The sequence below is a fragment of the Schistocerca nitens genome, chromosome 2 (assembly GCF_023898315.1).
Source record: "Schistocerca nitens isolate TAMUIC-IGC-003100 chromosome 2, iqSchNite1.1, whole genome shotgun sequence".
Classification (NCBI taxonomy): domain Eukaryota; kingdom Metazoa; phylum Arthropoda; class Insecta; order Orthoptera; family Acrididae; genus Schistocerca; species Schistocerca nitens.
Genome location: NC_064615.1, coordinates 809,158,388 through 809,179,814, shown reverse-complemented (window position 1 = coordinate 809,179,814; position 21,427 = coordinate 809,158,388). Strand labels below are relative to the sequence as shown.

General features: G+C 38.2%; 1 protein-coding gene across 1 annotated transcript in view; it reads left to right on the top strand.

Moving 5' to 3' along the window:
• Positions 1–1,355: 1,355 nt before the first annotated feature.
• The window catches only part of LOC126234648 (rootletin), a 246,891-nt gene continuing 226,819 nt past the window's right edge, over positions 1,356–21,427 (top strand). The window contains exons 1-4 of the mRNA XM_049943380.1: positions 1,356–1,486; positions 1,880–2,047; positions 5,747–5,934; positions 11,182–11,347. Of these exons, the coding sequence (XP_049799337.1) occupies positions 1,904–2,047; positions 5,747–5,934; positions 11,182–11,347 (498 nt within the window). The 5' untranslated portion in view covers positions 1,356–1,486; positions 1,880–1,903. The remainder of the gene's footprint in view (positions 1,487–1,879; positions 2,048–5,746; positions 5,935–11,181; positions 11,348–21,427) is intronic.

Here is a 21,427-nt window from a genome sequence, read left to right as displayed (position 1 = left end):
TCATGAAACATTTGGAGTGTGCCAGGAAAATCAGACAGTAATAAAATAATTACTAAGAAGATCCCACAACTATAACACGATTGAACAAGGTGAAAACAGGTTACTTCAGGAGCTATCAGGTGACAACATGGTCCCCTAACCTCTACCAACCCCTCTCAACAAATGTCAACATCAACACTTTCCCCCCTTGACTTTGACGACTCGTTCCACCCCATTTACGACCTACGTAAATGCTGCCTAGAGTTGTGCTCTACCAAAACTATGATTCGGTAGTTTTGCATGATACATAAATGATTTAGGAGTACCGGTAGTATTGGTAGCATTGGTAGGGAAAGAACCATAAATGAATGTGAGAGAGAGAAACTGGGAGCTGACAACTACCCTTTGTTTTTTGTTTGTTTATTTGTGCTGCACAAAATCAGAATTGCATAATGTTCAGTGTTAGTCCAGTGAGTATTTTATATCCTCACAAAGTATCGGTTGCAATATGTAAGTAATAAAAATTAGTTGATCGCGTAACATCTTTGCTTTCATGTAACCAGAGCGGTTACTTTTAATGCAAGAACACTTTACATCCGCAATTTTAAAAGAATCAGTATAAATATTGCTGTTATTTTGTATTCAGTACAATGTGTTTCATTAAAATCAAAGACAAGAGCTTCCTGTTATCATAGATTAGTGCAAAAGTTGTTCATGAATAACAGGAACATGTCTTGTATAAGCTCGGCGAAGTATTGAAGCGATGTTTGATATGTTTTATTTTATTTCACCTTTCTTTCGAGCAAATAACGCCATATGATAAATCTGCATTTTTTTTTCATTTTTACACTACAGATCAAAATTTTTCGAATGAAATGTTGTCAATTTCAATTTAGCTATAAATGCTGTTTACTTTTGAATAACGGATAGGAGGATAACTTTGTGGAACAAAAATGTCTCTTAAGTTGTGCAGCGGTTTATATATCCTAACTCAGTTTCTAAACGGTTCACGGTTGCCGATTTCTACGGGAGCCTAATAAGAGGCTAATCACATTTTCTAACAAAAAGATCGAAATGAAGTAACGAGCGATAGGTATGCAACACACCTAACGCACAGGTAACGCGGTTACGTTCTTAACTGACCTAAGCTACTAGGAAAACAAATGTAGTATACAACGACTTGTGATAATCTACTGTAGCCTACGATAGTTTTACAATTCTACTGCTGCCATTTGCAGTGCATTGTTGAATGTTTCATTTTTCAGTTCCGTCCCTTTCCGTTCCGTCAAGTATATGTCGACCTTAAATATTGTTGCTCGATCAATTTTTTTGAAGCTGTTGGCCCTACTGTTCTCCGATATTATATCTTTGCATTCAATCAATACCCACGTCTTTCAAATTTGTAAACATAAACAACTGTAATACATTTATGAATAAGTGGTTGTATTTGTTTCTCTGCGAGATCAACATACGCAGATAACAATTAATAACAACTCATTATACAGCGGTAAGTAAAAGATGTCTCGACAACATAAGGTATAGGAATGTGAAATCTAGTATGTACGCGATACAAATTTTAAAGTAAACTGTTTTTCATGCAGTTATTTCACAATTCCCCAAAATATACAATGCAATATTTATCCACCAGTAATAAGTCGTATGTTACCAGAAGAATTGGGAGATCTGCAGTGCGAAATCACATCCGATGTCAAGGCTGTCAAATTTGCACTGAATACCAAAGTTCCCTTAATGATTTGTTGCCCAGTAGAGAACTTGTTGTGTAGCACCTGTAACATTGTGACATAAAGATAACTGGTTCACAGCTCACCACCTATGTATTATGACACAATGTACAATTACTCCAGAAAATACCTACGTTAATCTGTGTTATCTTTAACAGGCGAGTTTGGTGACTGCAGGGAGAATGGAGCCAGAGGCACTCTTGCGCCAAAATGAGGATCTGCGGAGGAGGCTGGAAGAAGAATCGGCAAGCTACAAAAGACGCCTTGAGACATACAGGCAAGCACAGCAGCACCAGGCAGCACTTGTCAGCCGCCTTCAGGCAAAGGTGATAGAAATATCTTCATGTGAAAGAAAGCTGTAATTTTTGTGTTTTGACAAACACCGGTGATACCCTTGTGGCTGTAGTACAGATTGAAATTGTAACTTGTTTCTTCCTTTGTAGAATAAGATATTTTTGATCCAACAAGACATTTTGCATATACTTCTACATTCTGTTGGTTATCCTACATTACCAATATAGATAATAATGTTGAATATGTCTTACATACATATCTCTGAGTTTTTTTGTGTGTTCATCTCCCCTGTTGGTAGAAGTCAGTTAAGACAGAGTTGCTAGTGTTTTGTGTTCAGCATCTGCCAACATGAGAAGAAAAGACTTTAGCAACAAATCTAATGCAGTCTTTTTTTAATTGCTGTGTTGGGCTGGTGTTCTAGAATGAGTGTCAAAGCATTTCCTGGTTCACAATGTGTTAAATACAAACCCTCTTTGGAAAAGAAAGCCCACAATCCACAATGGAAGTAGAAGTTCACTTGCTCACTATGAAACTGAACAGAAATAGGGTGGGGCTTGGCTGTACACTGTTTTTTCAAAAATCGAAGAAAAAACATGATGAATGCAATGTAACATATACAAAGCTCGATAAACATGCCAAATATAAAACATGAAAGTTCTGCTCAAAAAAATTCTTATCAAAAACATAAAATGCATCAGTTTTGCGTAGTGAAAATAATGTTAGTTCAGGATTCTTGTATCGTGTGCAACAGTGAATTATGTTTAATTTAAATTTATCCATGTTTTATGGAATTTGTTGAGGTTACAAAATTCCTGAAACAATTTTTCTGTTTGTCACTTTTTACTAACAATTTTTGTATGACACTTTGGCAATGAGCTGCCATCGTCATGTGCTTTACAGTTATACGTTCATTAATTTTTAATTATAGATCCTCTTTTGTGTGATTAGATCTATACGCTGGGTGTGGTAGAAAAGTTGTATACCTAAATTTGTCCCTGTACTGAAAGATTAATTTGTTTAAATGTTTACAATTACTGAGTCATTTATTAAAATCACCTCATTGATGCCTTTATTTGGATTTTTTTTCTGAACAAGAATGATGTGAGTGATATTGAAGTTCTATAGGAAGTGAACGCAAGTCTTCCTGCTCATCTTCTCATTGTTTAATGTATGATACTCACATGTAATGTGTATGACACTTTGGCAATGAGCTGCCATCGTCATGTGCTTTACAGTTATACGTTCATTAATTTTTAATTATAGATCCTCTTTTGTGTGATTAGATCTATACGCTGGGTGTGGTAGAAAAGTTGTATACCTAAATTTGTCCCTGTACTGAAAGATTAATTTGTTTAAATGTTTACAATTACTGAGTCATTTATTAAAATCACCTCATTGATGCCTTTATTTGGATTTTTTTTCTGAACAAGAATGATGTGAGTGATATTGAAGTTCTATAGGAAGTGAACGCAAGTCTTCCTGCTCATCTTCTCATTGTTTAATGTATGATACTCACATGTAAAATGTAAATTAGCTGGGGTTTCCCGTAGAGTGGGTTCAGTCACCTTTTGCAACGATTGTTCTTTCTCCGCATGGACTGGCCCTTTTCCTTGCAAATATGTGAGAACTGTATAGTGTGTGTATCTGCAGAGTGTAGGTGAGTGTAATGTATGCATGTTAGTGCAGTGTTATATTTTTGTTGTATGATGTTAATGAGAGAAGGGAGAGGTTAGAAGCAGTTGCTGGCATATAGCATACCCCTCTTCAATAGCATCAATGGGGCCACCAGGCTTAACATCTTAATCCAATGGACATATCACCTTTTATAGTGTCACGTGCTGTCGCTTCATGAGATAATGCAGAGATGTTTGCAATATTATCCAGGACTTTGGTCCAAAGACTGGTGACCATGAAGTTAAAGCTATCACCTATCATCTCCTCGCTGGTTAAACACTGGCAGCAAAAATTTCATCCACCCTCAAGAATTTGAGTCAAGTGCCACACACAAGTGTGTGTTAGGGACCGCAGCTGCAGAATCAGTTATGCACACGTCACAGTTCTAACTTAACTTAGCCTACATCAACATTTGAGTGTCTGTGGTAAGGGTTGTAAGGATAATATATAATTTGGAATGTTTTGCTGACCATTTCCTTAAAAAGAATGAAGGATGATTGTGTTTGAATGCCACAGTGGATTTGTTAGAAATGGTTTGCAAGCTTAGCCTGGACATGGGTGGACAGCTTTTTGAAAGATCCCTTCTCCATGATGTAAGGACACCACAATGAATATTAATGCAGAATTATTTCTTAGTCAAACTTTTGGATAATTTCCTCATAGATTTTCATTACTAAGTCAGAAGTCCGCAATCTAAAATACATGCAACAGACAGAAGCAGCATAATGGTATTAGCTGTCATGTAATGTGTTACGCTTCCTATTGCCACTATGCCAGTATACTTGCCTTAGTATATACCCATCACTGTTTCCCGTAGAACCAGGTTCATATTGAAAGAGAGAAAAAGGTGATGCAGTAGTTAAGACACTGGAGAACTTGGGAGAAATGCAATGTAGTTCTAACTCCTTCCAACTATTTAGAGTTAGGTTTTCCATTGTTTACCTAAACTGCTTCAGGCGAATGCTAGAATTTGTCCTTCAGTCCCAAGAAAGAATATGAGCCTACATAAATTAGTGTGTGTGTGTGGGGGGGGGGGGGGGGGAGGTTTCAGTGTACTCTGGGATGCATAGCACAATTTCTGCCAAAGCTTATGTGAATGCACCTTACTATTTATAAGAAGAGAGAAAAAAAAAGTACTGTTGAGACACCTGTTGTGTACATAAACATAGCATTGAAGCTCAAAAAGAAAGAGAGGGGGTTGAACACATCCAAATATGATTATCAATGCCTGATATTAGTACTAAATCTACCGTTCTTATATTTACCTCAGTGATTGGTGGCAGTATCAACTATGTTCAAGTTCATCTCTGGTTAAATGGAACCCCATAGAAATTTTTAAAAAGGAAAAAATTCTGTAGAATTTTTTAGAACTACGTGTGATAGGAACTATTTTCACAATTCTTTCTGTTCTCTGAAATTGGAATAAAAATAAAACAACCAGTCATTGCCTTGTAATTTGTTAAGTGTTATCTTCATGAAATGAAATTTGTATGATATATTTTCTCAACTTTATTATTTCTTTAACCAAACTATGGAAAGGAGGCTGAAATTATATATGATTATAAACTGTATTTGCTTTGAAGTTAGTTGGTTGTTTCAGCTATCGAAATATCATCTTTATTTCAGTGGAGTGATAGAATGTTCTGCTTAGGTTGGATTTATTTAGAATTTTGATTATAACTTTTTATCACATTAGTTTTGATTTAGTTGCAGGAATAGCACTCACCTAATGAAACATCATTCAGGGTGGTTTCAGTGTCAGATTTCTTCTAGTGATTTCTTCCTTTTTCTTATATGCAGTTTGAAATCAACAATAATATAAACTCTGTTGAATCCTGCAATAATTTCTATGTTCCAGTTTCAAAATATGTTCTAAAAAGCAATGCATATTCCCCATTAATTTGCAAATAAAAAGACAATCTTTAAATCGATCAGAAGTACATTCATAATGTTAATCCAGAGAAAAAAAAATTGGTGTATTCCATCATTCATCACACAGTCTTGTATCTATAGATATATTTTAATACTTTTTAAGTTTTGATGCCGTCTCCCATTAGGTTCTTCAATACAAACAACGGTGCTCTGAACTGGAAAACCAAATGGTGGAGGTAGCACCTGCATCACCAGCCCGTGAAATTCCTTCCATGACTGCTGCTGTTGGAACAATGGGATTACGTGAGCGTGATTCTGAACGTGTATCTGACCTTGACACTGCCCTAAGGAAACTGGATGAAGAGCGCCGCAAGTGAGACGGCCGGCAACCTGCATGCAAGCCCCTCATCGGGCATTACTTTGTGAGAGCACTGAAAATAAAATGTAACAAGCACCTCTTAGCTATAGGTCATTTCTAGCAGCTCAGTAATTACTGATGCAGAACCACTTAATTTAACATATACTGACTGAAAATTTCTTTAATTATAGTATGGACTAACAGGCCCAAAGTAAATGTAAGAACAAAACTTCATTTTTACAGTTAATGATTGAAACTGTGTAGAAATGCATTGTTGGTATAGAGAAACACACAGCGCTCGACTGTTTGGTTAAGTTTTTAGTAAATAATGTTTGATATAATGTGAAACTTAATTTGTTTTACTTTTTATTTGAAGTAAGTGGAGTAGCTTCCTTCCTGCCTCTGTCTGGAATTAACTACACTTTAGGTATTGCATAGATCAGTAAAAATTGGTGCTTTTCACAAATTTAGAAAATACTTTGTATTTTGTATGTCACAGTAATTAGTGTCAGCACACACTGCACAGTCATTGGGGAAAAGGTACATTTGGAGCGTGTGTCTTCCAGTGCTTGTTGGGATCAAAACAAAGCCAAATTGTAGTGGGGTTAAAGCACCTACTGGCAAATATGGAAGAGGCTCCGTGGACTATAGGGATGTAGCCAGTAAGATAAATGAGATAAAAATCATATCATTATTCTTTTGTATTTTTAAATTGTAAGAAAGAGAATTTTCAGCTTAACCCATGAAACTGATTTTTCCGTTTTCTTTTTCCTTTTGGAAGAATGTGCTGTATCCTACATTGTGCTGTATCCTACATTTGTTCAAAATAAGAATGCTATAGAAGATAAATGCAAAAGTATTAGGTCTACAACTTTGCTTCCACCATTTTGCAATAGACGGCAGTAACGGCAAGTGGGGTTCAGGTGGTTGGTCGTAGGTGTAATACAGTAAGCTTAGGCATCTGTAAACATAATGCCATAAAAATATTAGTCGATTTATGATTGTATCATAAGGTTACTCTCAATTAAGTATGCCAACTTTCGTACTCATTTCTCGCAACTTGCGGGAAGTTTTAATTTTCTGCTTTAACATGAAGATATCTGTGGCTGTGGCTCTTAAAATGCTGGGTAAGACCAATGGTGAGGGAACTATCAGTGAAAGAATGTCCAAATAATGTTTTCAACACCTTAAAACGGTGATTTTGATGTCAAAGACCAGCATGGCAGTGGAAGACAGAACGTTTTTATAGCTGCTGAAACAGACAAAGACAGTCACAGGACATCATTATTGAAAGCAATTGATGCATTCGAGCCCAGCACTGAAACATATATTATCCGAAAGATGGGAGAATATAGTGGCCAGCGATGGGCCATACTATGAATCGTAATTTTTTTGTAAGTTTTTCACAATAAAGCCCCAAACTTTGAGAAAAAACGGTGAAAGCTAAGTTGTAGACCTAGCAATATCCTTCATTTTTTGTAGATAAATTTGTGAGTCACAGATTCAATTTCATAAAAAGTAAATCAAAATGAATAATTGTCAACTGCTGGTTCAGTGGATAACATGAATTGAGAAATGACAAAGAACTTGTATAGAATCGCTTTATGGAGAACTATAGTTAAGGAAGCATGCTGGAGTACCAACTCAAGATGTTTTGTTTTATTTTGAGTAGGCATCATACAGTGAGATTTTCCACTTGTCTTGAAACATTCATCAGCTCTGTGAATACTGTTGTGATAAAACTTCTTAATGTATTAAAATTGTTTTCTAGACCTGGACTCAGACATGGAGCCTTGTCTTTAGTGAGTAGTGTTATTATCACCTGAGAATTTCCCCACAAAAGTAAAGCTTCATAGTTGACATCCTGACCAGACAAAATTTTAATCTGTTAGAAAATTAACAGAAAGTGTTAAAATGAAAACATTACAGGTTTTAAGGAAAAACCCTCTGTCATGTGCTGCTCAGTGTTTTACAGTGTGTTCATAGATGTAATCAAAAACTTTAAGTTTGAAAGCTATGAAAGAAAATTATATACATAAATAAAAAGAGTTTATCAGATTCTTCATGCAATGGTGAAGTTGATAGCATGTACTGATCTAGCCCTGATACTTCTAACTCCATAAACTGAAAAATGTACTTGTCTATAAATTTGTAGATAGACTTGGGAAACTGAGTGAAGAGCAAATAGTTTGTGTAGTGGTAATTAACAGAATATCTGTTTTAGTATGTTGGGGTACTAGCTGGACAGTTGTTCTTGATACATTTTAGCCACCCAAATGTATCACAACCATCAGCATCATTGAAAACAAAATCTTATACTGTGAGATCTTTATTTCGTCGAGGCATGACCTTCACATATATTTAAATGGTTCTCTCCACCCCTGATTCGCTTAGGTTTCTGGGTATGAATATATGTGATTACAGGCATACTCCAATGATGAAATCTTCTCAGGTGATCAGCTGTGTGGTGGCATCGTCTTTTCGCAAAGTTTCACTGAGTTTTGTACCCATCATCTTCAAGCAAAGTGGGTATGAAGTTGGCTGTCTGCAGGTACAAAGGATTTGATGTGGAGATCTGCACCTGAGTAACATTTTAACTGCACATCTAGTTTTCGGCATTAGAGCTTCATGTGCAGATGCTAACAATTAATTAAAAACAATCATACATACGTGGTGGTTGGGCTAGTCATTGTGCAAAGTAAACTCACACATTCCCATGTGTAAGGGAGCTGTGAGCAGCCAGTAGAGCATGTCACAGAGGCCAACAAGAAACTGTGTAGTTTGACCTAACAAAAGGTTAGGAGGTTGTGGTGGCGCACATGCCAAACATTTAGCGTATGCACCCCTACACCCTCCTAGCCCTTCAGCAGCTGAACTACACAGTTCCCTTTGGCCTCGGTGACACACTCCGTTGGCTGCTTGTAGCTCCCATGCACACATGCATGAGTTTGATTTTTCCATGCTGACTGGTCCATCTGCCATGCATGTATGATGGTTTTCAGTTAATTGTTAGCACCTGAGGATGGAACTCCATCGTTTTGAAACCAATTGCACAGCTAAATAAATAAATTCTCAATACAGCTGAAGTGGATTTTTATTTACAAATACCTGCAGGTAGTTGGGATTGGCAGAATTTTGTGGCATTTGAAAATGTGCCTTGATAGCTACATCTGTGACCACTCATACTTTTTCAGTACACACAGAGGAACTTTAAACTGCAAGTTACACATTGTTATGACAGACTGAGAAACTTTTCTTCAATGCTTCCCTGCCACGCGGGGTAGCCATGCGATCTGAGGCGCCTTGTCACAGTTCGCACGGCTGCCACCGTCAGAGGTTCGAGTCCTCCCTCGGGCATGGGTGTGTGTGTGTTGTCTTTAGCGTAAGTTAGTTTAAGTTGGATTAAGTAGTGTGTAAGCTTAGGGACTGATGACCTCAGCAGTTTGGTCCCATAGGACTTATCACAAATTTCCAGTTTCAGTGCTTCCCTATACTTCAAAGTGGCAGAGGTACATAAAACCATTTTTCAATATAGTCAGCAAACCTCTGTAAACAACTGTCAGAATGTTCTACCAATCCTTCAGTTCCATGACACTAGAAATCTGCTGTTTGTTCACAGAGCCATTTGTGAACTATCATGTGAATGTTTTCATCTTTGGAAATTCTGTTTCCCCCTTAGATGTTCCTTCAGTTTGCCAAAAATATGGAAATCACAGCCGGCCGCGGTGGTCTAGCGGTTCTAGGCGCTCAGTCAGGAACCGCGCGACTGCTACGGTCGCAGGTTCAAATCCTGCCTCGGGCATGGATGTGTGTGACGTCCTTAGGTTAGTTAGGTTTAAGTAGTTCTAAGTTCTAGGGGACTTATGACCACAGATGTTGAGTCCCATAGTGCTCAGAGCCATTTTTTTTGGAAATCACATGATGGAAGACCTGGACTTCCCGATCAGTATTTTGTGGTCAACAGTGTCACAAGCCATGGACAAGTCTAAGAATATGCCTGTGTTATAGTCATCCATGTCAAGAACTTCAATTATTACTTTTGTGAACTCCGTAATGTCTGATATTGCACTTGTCCCACTTTGAAAGCCAAACTTTGCTTCATTAAAAAGGTTGTATTTCATTTAACTCATTAGTCTATTTATCGTGACTCATTCCATTATTTTCGAAAATGGTGACAGCAGTGAAACTGACCTGTTGTTTTCAATGTCCTGCGCATTACTTTTCTTTAGTTTGTTACAACTTGTGTGTGCTTTAGGTACTCTGGAAAAATGCCTGGACTAAAGGACTCATTTTACTATATTTGTTAATGAGGCTTGTATGCTGCCTACACTCACCTTAAGAACAGAGACTGGAACATCATCCACGGCTTCTGACTTTTTTTAATTTCTATATTATCTTCCTCACTTCAAGTTCTGTTGTGTGAAACATCATCATTTTCTTCCCATGTAAGTCACTGTGAGTGTTACATGTGCTTTAGGCAGATTTTGTTGTAACTTATCTGCCATACCAGAGAAACAGACATCTAAAAAATTTGCTGGTTCCTGAGGCTATTCTACCCCTGGCTTTGATTTATATGTTATTACACTTGCGCTGTTTTGTTGCTGTTAATGAAGACTTTATTATTTGAATGCCTTCTAGTTTAATCAATTTCAAATTTTTTCATTGACACAGGAGAGCAATCTTCTGCTCCAGTCTGCTAGTTATGGAAGGAACCGTTGGTGAACTTTACACTTAATTTCATAATGTTCTAACCTATAGCAAAGAACAGTATGGTCCACAATTTGTTACAGGATATACTTACTCTCAGATGTTACGTCCCATAGTGCTCAGAGCCATTTTGATATATTGATATACTTACTGTTCTCAATTTATCTGTTAGCCCTTACACACACAATAATAAATTCAAATTTATGTTGATACTCCTTTTCTGAAGCCAAACTGAGAGCCTGGAGATTCTGTTGAACTAATGCTCACATACCACAACAGTCTAAATGTCAGATCCCCAGTTCCCAGTATCAATCAGTGTAACATTTGTTTTTGAAACAATATTAACCATAAATGAGTGTTTGTTTTATAAGACTAAATTTCGTTGTAACACATTCTTGAATCAACGTGCAGGTAAATGTTGCAGTGCATCCAAATAATGCTACGATAGAATAATTTTGCTGAAAATTTATTTTCTTACCTCTCTGTAAAGAAATTACCCGTAAGACACTGAACTAAAGGTGGACTCTTGGTTTATGCGAACATTAAACTTTCCAGATGTGAGAAGCTTATGCAGCTCAATACAACTTTACGTGACCAGTTAGAAGAATGCCACCAAACAAATGAAGCATTGACATCTGATCTGCAGAAGCTAACTTCTGATTGGGAACAAATGCGGGAAGAGATGATGGCAAAGGAAGATGAATGGAAGGAAGAAGCTCTGGTACATTTTTCGCATTTATGTTTTTTGCATGCATGTAATAAACTATAGTTTTTGGTTGCACATGGTACCAAAACAATATGCAAGTCAAGTTGTAGGGCCAGAACACTGAACTTCACCCTTTACAGCATGAAAGATAAACCAATTTGCCACATTTGCATAATACCCACAAACAACACATGAGAGGTTGCTGTACAGAAGAATAATGTGCTAAGTTAGTCTGATACTAATTTTTACTGTCAGATGATGGTTAAAATTTGATTCTTGAGCCATGTCAAGGAAGTGCACCAGTTACAGGATGAAATAATTTTTTTGTATGGTTTTATTTATTTATTTATTGTTCCGTGGGACCAAATTAAGGAGAAATCTCCATGGTTATGGAACGAGTCAATACATGAAACTATAACACGATAGTAGAAACAGATAAAAATGAAATATAAAAAACATATTCAGGCGACAAGTCGTAAGTTTAAATAAGGAAAATCAACAATGTAACACTGGAATTTGCTTAATTTTTTAGCTCTTCCAGGAGCTCCTCGACAGAATAGAAGGAGTGAGCCATGAGGAAACTCTTCAGTTTAGACTTAAAAGACTTTGGGCTATTGCTAAGATTTTTGAGTTCTTGTGGTAGCTTATTGAAAATGGATGCAGCAGAATACTGCACTCCTTTCTGCACAAGAGTCAAGGAAGTGCATTCCACATACAGATTTGATTTCTGCCTAGTATTGACTGAGCGAAAGATGCTAACTCTTGGTAATAGGCTAATATTGCTAACATCAAACTACATTAAAGAAAATATATACTGTGAGGGCAATGTCAGAATTCCCAGACTATTGAATAGGGGTCGACAAGAGGTTCTCGAACTTACACCACGTATAGCTCGAACAGCCCATTTTTGAGCCAAAAATACCCTTTTTGAATCAGAAGAATTACCCCAAAAAATAATACCATACGACATAAACGTATGAAAATATGCGAAGTAGACTACTTTTCGTGTTGAACTGCCACTTATTTCAGATACTGTTCTAATGGTAAATAAAGCAGCATTTAGTTTCTGAACAAGATCCTGGACATGGGCTTTCCACAACAGCTTACTATCTATCCGAACGCCTAGGAACTTGAACTGTTCCATCTCGCTTATAATATGCCCATTCTGTCTCATCAAAATATCGGTTCTTGTTGAATTGTGAGTTAGAAACTGTAAAAACTGAGTCATACTGTGATTTAGCATCAAATTGTTTTCCACAAGCCACGAACTTATTTCATGAACTACATTATTTGATACTATTTCAATATGACACACAAGATCCTTCACTACCAAGCTGGTGTCATCAGCAAACAGAAATATTTTTGAATCACCTGTAATACTAGAAGGCATATCATTTATATAAATAAGAAACAGCAGTGGCCCCAGCACTGACCCTTGGGGAACGCCCCACTTAACAGTGGTGCCCCATTGTGACTGAACATCACTACCACTCTCAATATTGCGGAGAATTACCTTCTGCTTTCTGTTCTTAAAGTAAGAGGCGAACCAATTTTAAGCTACCATATTTACTCGAATCGAAGCCACACTTTTTTCCTGTTTTTGTAATTCAAAAAACCGCCTGCGGCTTAGAATCGAGTGCAAAGTAAGCGGAAGTTCTGAAAAATGTTAGTAAGTTCTGCCACAACTAATTTCTGCCGTCGAATATATGTAGTGCTACACAGGCATGCTTTGCAGGCACAAAGATAAATACTGGTGCCAAAACCTCTGCATCAGTAAATAAATTTTTTAAAAAAAGGTGGAAGACGAGCTTTTTTCTCCGCCCCGAGTTTCGACCACTGCATTTACATACATTATCCAACGAAGTAAATACAAATTCCATATTGTTCATCTTCGAATGTAGCAGCATTTCAATGTACTACGAAAATCCGACTGGCAAGACTGTTTGGGATGTTTGTCATTATGGCCAACTCTACGTTCTGAATTTTTTCCTACCTGTGAGAAGAGATGGTTGCTAATAGGAACTTCTATGAATTGTGAATCACATGCAGTATTCTCTTCACCATAAGAATAATACGAATATAAACATTTTGCCATGTATTCTTTCGTATTGGCTGCTATCTCATTTAAATCCTGTCTGCCTAATAAACTACGAAACTAGAGTGAGATAACAGCAAACGCGGAAGAATACACATATCATGTCATGTTTATATTCGTATTATTCTTATGCCTAATAGTGATACAGTCAGAAATTAAGCACGGCAATTGACTAGATTTTTAAATCTGAGATGACTAATTTCTGTGCAGAATGTAATGTACTAAAGAAGTGTCTGCAAAGATTTTCAAACGGAGAAAAATTTTGGGAATTTAAGGAGATGGGACCTGGATAAACTGAAAGAACCAGAGGTTGTACAGAGTTTCAGGGAGTGCATAAGGGAACAATTGACAGGAATGGGGGAAAGAAATACAGTAGAAGGAGAATGGGTAGCTTTGAGGGATGAAGTAGTGAAGGCAGCAGAGGATCAAATAGGTAAAAAGACGAGGGCTAGTAGAAATCCTTGGGTAACAGAAGAAATATTGAATTTAATTGATGAAAGGAGAAAATATAAAAATGCAGTAAATGAAGCAGGCAAAAAGGAATACAAACGTCTCAAAAATGAGATTGACAGGAAGTGCAAAATGGCTAAGCAGGGATGGCTAGAGGACAAATGTAAGGATGTAGAGGCTTTTCTCACTAGGGGTAAGATAGATACTGCCTACAGGAAAATTAAAGAGACCTTTGGAGAGAAGAGAACCACTTGTATGAATATCAAGAGCTCAGATGGAAACCCAGTTCTAAGCAAAGAAGGGAAAGCAGAAAGGTGGAAGGAGTATATAGAGGGTCTATACAAGGGCGATGTACTTGAGGACAATATTATGGAAATGGAAGAGGATGTAGATGAAGATGAAATGGGAGATACAATACTGCGTGAAGAGTTTGACAGAGCACTGAAAGACCTGAGTCGAAACAAGGCCCCCGGAGTAGACAACATTCCATTGGAACTACTGACAGCCTTGGGAGAGCCAGTCCTGACAAAACTCTACCATCTGGTGAGCAAGATGTATGAAACAGGTGAAATACCCTCAGACTTCAAGAAGAATATAATAATTCCAATCCCAAAGAAAGCAGGTGTTGGCAGATGTGAAAATTACCGGACAATCAGTTTAATAAGCCACAGCTGCAAAATACTAACACGAATTCTTTACAGACGAATGGAAAAACTAGTAGAAGCCGGCCTTGGGGAAGATCAGTTTGGATTCCGTAGAAATACTGGAACACGTGAGGCAATACTGACCTTACGACTTACCTTAGAAGAAAGATTAAGGAAAGGCAAACCTACGTTTCTAGCATTTGTAGACTTAGAGAAAGCTTTTGACAATGTTGACTGGAATACTCTCTTTCAAATTCTAAAGGTGGCAGGGGTAAAATACAGGGAGCGAAAGGCTATTTACAATTTGTACAGAAACCAGATGGCAGTTATAAGAGTCGAGGGACATGAAAGGGAAGCAGCGGTTGGGAAGGGAGTAAGACAGGGTTGTAGCCTCTCCCTGATGTTATTCAATCTGTATATTGAGCAAGCAGTAAAGGAAACAAAAGAAAAATTCGGAGTAGGTATTAAAATCCATGGAGAAGAAATAAAAACTTTGAGGTTCGCCGATGACATTGTAATTCTGTCAGAGACAGCAAAGGACTTGGAAGAGCAGTTGAACGGAATGGATGGTGTCTTGAAGGGAGGATATAAGATGAACATCAACAAAAGCAAAACGAGGATAATGGAATGTAGTCGAATTAAGTCGGGTGATGTTGAGGGTATCAGATTAGGAAATGAGACACTTAAAGTAGTAAAGGAGTTTTGCTATTTGGGGAGCAAAATAACCGATGATGGTCGAAGTAGAGAGGATATAAAATGCAGACTGGCAATGGCAAGGAAAGCGTTTCTGAAGAAGAGAAATTTGTTAACATCAAGTATAGATTTAAGTGTCAGGAAGTCATTTCTGAAAGTATTTGTATGGAGTGTAGCCATGTATGGAAGTGAAACATGGACGGTAAATAGTTTGGACAAGAAGAGAATAGAAGCTTTCGAAATGTGGTGCTACAGAAGAATGCTGAAGATTAGCTGGGTAGATCACATAACTAATGAGGAGGTACTGAATAGGATTGGGGAGAAGAGGAGTTTGTGGCACAACTTGACCAGAAGAAGGGATCGGTTGGTAGGACATGTTCTGAGGCATCAAGGGATCACCAATTTAGTATTGGAGGGCATCGTGGAGGGTAAAAATCGTAGGGGGAGACCAAGAGATGAATACACTAAGCAGATTCAGAAGGATGTAGGTTGCAGTAGGTACTGGGAGATGAAGAAGCTTGCACAGGATAGAGTAGCATGGAGAGCTGCATCAAACCAGTCTCAGGACTGAAGACCACAACAACAACAACAAAAATTTTCGCTAAACTCTCGTTCAGAACATCTTCTATCATACGCAGTCTATTATTTGGTACTTGTTGATCAATACGGTATCAAAGAAAGCAGCAGTCTATGTAACAACAAATAGCCGTCTCTTGCCATTGTTTCGCTAATGAGACAATTCTTCTCTCACTCTTTTTTTACTTGTAAGCAGTGGTAGCGCGCACACAAAAGCAAGCCGTGCCGCGAGCGGCGATAGGCCGTAGACACTCATTATCAAAATACAACATACAATGCACGACACAGTACAGTAATGCATTTTCAGCTTAGAGAGACATAAACACCTCTAACAAAGAGAACGGCACTTATCAGATCAAAGAAAAATAAGCAATCGATTCAAACCAGACGAAACATGTGAAAAAGGAAGGGTACCCGTGCCTGACGCATAGCAATGGCTACCTGGTAAAGTTTAACTGCTAAGCTTACGGACTCGAACCAAACTACTGTAGTTGTATCGTCATTCATTCAACCTAAATTGTGTCTCATATTACAATGGACCAACTTTGTTTTGATTTGGAGGTGCGGCCGACAGTTTTTCTCTCCCCTTGAATTTCGAGTCTCAAATTTCAGGTGCGGCTTAGATTTGGGAAAAATTTTTTTCCATAATTTCGAGTCTCATTTTTCAGGTGCGGCTTAGATTCGGGTGCGGCTTAGATTCGAGTAAATACGGTACTCCCCTTACTCCATAATGGTCCAACTTCTGCAGTAATATTTTGTGGTCAACACAATCAAAAGTCTTCGTTAAATCAAAGAAAGCACCTAGCGTTCTCAACCTTTTATTTAATCCATCCAAAACCTCACAGAGAAAGAGAATATAGCATTTTCAGTTGTTAATCCATTTCTAAAACCAAACTGTACATTTGACAGCAAATTATGTGAATTTAAATGCTCCAGTAACCTTGTATGTACAACCTTCTCAATAACTTTAGCAAACACCGATGGCATGGAAATAGGTCTAAAGTTGTCAACATTATCCCTGTCTCCCTTTTTATAAAGTGGCTTCACTACAGAGTACTTTAATCAGTCAGGAAACTGACCACTCCTAAAGGAAAAGTTACAGATATGGCTAAGTACTGGGCTAACATACACAGAACAATACTTCAGTATTCTGCTAGATACCCCGTCATATCCATGAGAGTTCTTGGTCTTTAGTGATTTAATTATTAACTCAATCTCCCTCTTGTCAGTATCATGGAGGAGCATTTCAGGTAACAGTCTCAGAACACTTTTTTCTAAGAGCGCTATATGACTCCCTGTTGGGACTAGGTTTCCATTTAGTTCACTTGCTACATTCAGAAAGTGATTTTTAAATACTGTACATATATGCGACTTATCAGTAACACGAACATTCCCACTACGCACTGATTCTATATCCTCAACCTGTCTCTGCAGACCAGCCACTTCCTTTACGACTGACCATATGGTTTTAATTTTATCCTGAGACTTAGCTATTGTATCTGCATACCACTTACTTTTTGCCTTCCTAATAACATTTTTAAGCAAGGATGCCTCTGAATTATCACCTTATTTAAGAAGTATTCTGATATACCAATAATTTCAGAGTCAACATCTATAAGCAGTTCACTAACTTTATCTCTAATACCTTGTATATTTTGATGAAATATACTAATTCCCTCATTACTCGGATACCTAAGCTTTGTCAAAAGTGGTTCCTTTGTTAGAGAGACTTCCCTTAAGCAGGAATACCTATCAGCTGACTTCAATCTAAAAAAGGTGCAGCTCCAACACGCACTACTGAAGGAATTTCCCCATGAGTGATCCCACCACTCCCATCTATGCTGTCACCTATAAGCTTTGCCAACCTCCCCTTCCCATACCTGTTGAGGTGCAGGTCATGTCTAGTGAAACCCGTCCTGCTGATAGACTCCACCGACACCACTGAAATGTGACCCATGCTTTCTGTCATCAGCGCACCCCCAAGTCTCATGTTATTACGCCTGACGGCTATATTAAGATGAGGCCGATCGTGACGCTGAAACAGTTCCATGAAATGCACATTCATGTTGCCAGTCTGAGTGGCTATCTTTTCCAGGTTATCATCTATGTCATACTCCCCATCCCAAGCAATATTATTACCAGCCCCACCCACAATCACTACCTGATCCTCTTTAGTAAAATCCCTACATAACCCCCCTATGTTAACAGTCACCTGAGCCAATCCTGCATTAGGCTTCACAATGCTGGTGACCTGGTACTCACTCCCCAACACTTCCTGCAACTGCTGGCCTACACCTCTGTCATGAGAACTACCTAACAGCAGAACCTTCTTCTTCCTCTTCGACTTTGCAACTGCTGAGGTCTGCTGCATACTTCCTACATCTACAGCTACTAGAGATTCCTCTCCACTAGACTCTGACAGTTGGTCATATCTATTGCAAACACCAATAGCAAAACTATCTGAAAATCTTCTTCTCCTAGCAGATCTCTTGCCAACAGCCAGCTCCCATTCCCCAACCCCCTTCTCCCTCCTCATCCTATCTAGCTCCTCCTGTGTGTTTTTCAACTGCACCTGAAGGGCACAGGTCTTCGCTCCTGCTCCTCTATCAGCTTACTCTTGCTACATAACCTGCAGTTCCAGGAGAGGATCTCACCAGAATGCCCACTGGCTTCCCCACTGCTTTCCCCTCAGTGAAAATACTTCGAACAAGTCTCACACCGCAATCCACTACTCACGAACCTATGGCAAAGCCCACACTTCTCACTCATGGTAAAATTTTACACTTATTGAAACAAGAAAACTACTTTACCTAAGCTCCGCTACTACAATAAGATGATGTTAAAAACCTGGCTACAATAATCACAAACTTACTCTACAATGGAAGTAACTACTATTATTAACAATATTAATCAACAACAAATGAGAATATAACAAAAGACTAATACAGAAAGAGAATCAAATGTCTAATGACACAGTAACGAAACTGAAAACAGTTCCCAAAAGGTTCTTCTGAAATTATTTCACCAGAAAACACCAAGAACACCAGTTGAAGACTACTAAAGTTCCTAAATGTTCTATGAAGAAAACCTTACATTTGTTGAAGTTTGAGTACCAGAAGAAAAAAAGAAACACAGTGAAGTTTGGGTTTACTTATGGTGACTGGAAATAAAAAAATGCCTGTTACAAAAATTGACTAGAGGGGACAAGAATGATCAGTTTAATTACTTACATAAATGTTAAAAATTTGTTTTAATGAGGTTGTTGATATGCTCAGAGTAGAACAGGGACAGACAGATGGTTCGAGTAGAAGGTAAGATGTGGAAATTCACGAAAGATATGTTCTATGAAGAAAACCGTACATTTGTTGAAGTTTGAGTACCAGAAGAAAAAAAGAAACACAGTGAAGTTTGGGTTTACTTATGGTGACTGGAACAGCTTGTATGCAGTTATGGGGTGTCACCCCCATATTTTTCAGTATTCTATGATGTTTCGATGACTTCTACACAAGGGATAAGTTATTTTTATGTAATTAGTTATTACATATTTCAGAAATGATCTGTTGGCTCTATGTAATACCTTACTAAATGAGATTGGTAAAAAATATTATTGCAACATGTTTGTTTTATATAAAACACTTATAAATCTACATAATCAAACTTCACCAAAAAGGTGCTGAATCTCATTCATTTGGAATCAGAATATGATACATTGAAGGGAAAAAATGAGGTGATATCGTCATGTTGAAACCGCAGTCGAGACCAACTCTGAAGGAAGGGTCAACATTGAAGCACAACACTTAGAACTGAAAGCATGTTCATTAATGAAAGTACATTTATTATTGATACCAATGTACAACCAAATCAGAACTGACCTCCTGGATGGAGAGTGCAGTTATTTATACAAAAATAAAAATTCCAGGCTGCTAGTATTTAAATCACCATTGAATATACAAACATAAGATATTTCAAGAACCTTCCAGACTTGATTAATGCTAAATAACAAATAACTGCTGGTGGTTGGATTTGAACTGGCAATCTGTAGAATGCCTGCTGGTGACTCTAAGCGCTCCACTGTGCTGCATGTGCCACTGCTCAAGATATTGCTCCCTCTCTTGGAGAGCCCTGACTGCAGTACACTGGATCTAAATTTGTCAATGGTCCTCTGTGTTGCAGCACTGGCAGATCCTTGCATTCCAGTCTTGCGATTACCTCCTCTTCACTACGATGAACATCGAAGGTGGACCCTCCCGTCAAAGCTTTACAATAAACGAGTGTCGCTACAGTTTCCTGAGCCTCCCCTCTGTGCTTATGAATTGTAGTAGAGTTTCATGCGAAGGACATGGGCGATGTCTTTGTGCTTTTATCTTATTGATGAAGGATCATAATCCTCGACCTCATATGGAACATGCGACAAGTGACAAATATTATGATAAGGCCCAGAGTTGTGCTTTATTAACTTTTACTATAGTCCCACTTTCATCACAAGCTTAAAAATCCGAACCAATTCTCCTGTACTGCATCCTACAGGCCTGTGCTTGGTGTTGTAATCCTCTTGGGCTTTCTCCTGGGTGTCCAGGGTTCGTTTGCAAGCCAGCTGCCTTGTTTCTTCAGTTCTAGTGATGATGTGTTTCATGTGGTCATCCTGAGCAACATCCAGTTGAAACTCGAACAGTGTATCCGCTGTTGTTTTGGTCTTGCTACTGTGGAGCAGAAAGAATGATGTGAAGCTTGCAATGTCTTGCTTTGCTGTGTTGTAATGTCTTGCTTTGCTGTGTTGTATGTGAACATCATGATGGACAGTGTTGTAACTCAACCTCTCTGTTCAATTTCAGAAACATATCTGCCAATGGTATTAAAGCATTCTGTGAGACCATTCGTTTATGGATGGTAGGCAGTTGTCATGCTGTGTGTGATGTTGCAATTGAAATTATCTCTTATCCTGGCCCTGACTAGACAACTTTTCCATGATCAGAAGCTATCACATTGGGCGCTTTGTACTTCAAAGTGACATCTTCTGCAAGGAGCTTTACAATTTCTTAACTTCAACAGTTGGTACACCTTTGGTAACAACATAATGGGTGAGGTAGTCAGTGCAGACTATCATCCATCAGTTCCCGTTTGTTGACTTCAGGAACTTCCCCATTAGGTTGATTCCAGTGCAATGTATTGGTGCTGCTGAAGGTGGGATTGGGGTATCCAATGTTGAGGTAATTGCAACACATGCTTCCATCGTAGGCATTCCTTACAGTGGCTTACATAGTGTCTAATGTATCGATAGAGAACTGGTGAGTGATACCTGCATCTGATTAAGCCTAGAGTCTTAATGAATCCTCGGTGACCAGATTTTGGAGTGTCATGGAAATATTTCAGTATTTCTGACCTGCAATGCAGCGGGTTCTGGCACATGCCATGTGGTGTACTGGGGTGTACTGCCTTAGTGTCACTGGCTGGCATGCTGCATGTTGCCAGTTCAAACTCAACCACCATAAATTATTTGTTATGCGTGTTTGTTGGAGTAGCTTAGTCAGTCCACAGCTCTGATCTTTCGAAGTCTGTGATTGCTTGTGACCCCATGCAAAAAGTCCCATCTAAGAATAATATCATGATAACATTGTGTTAAAACAACAAATTCAAAGA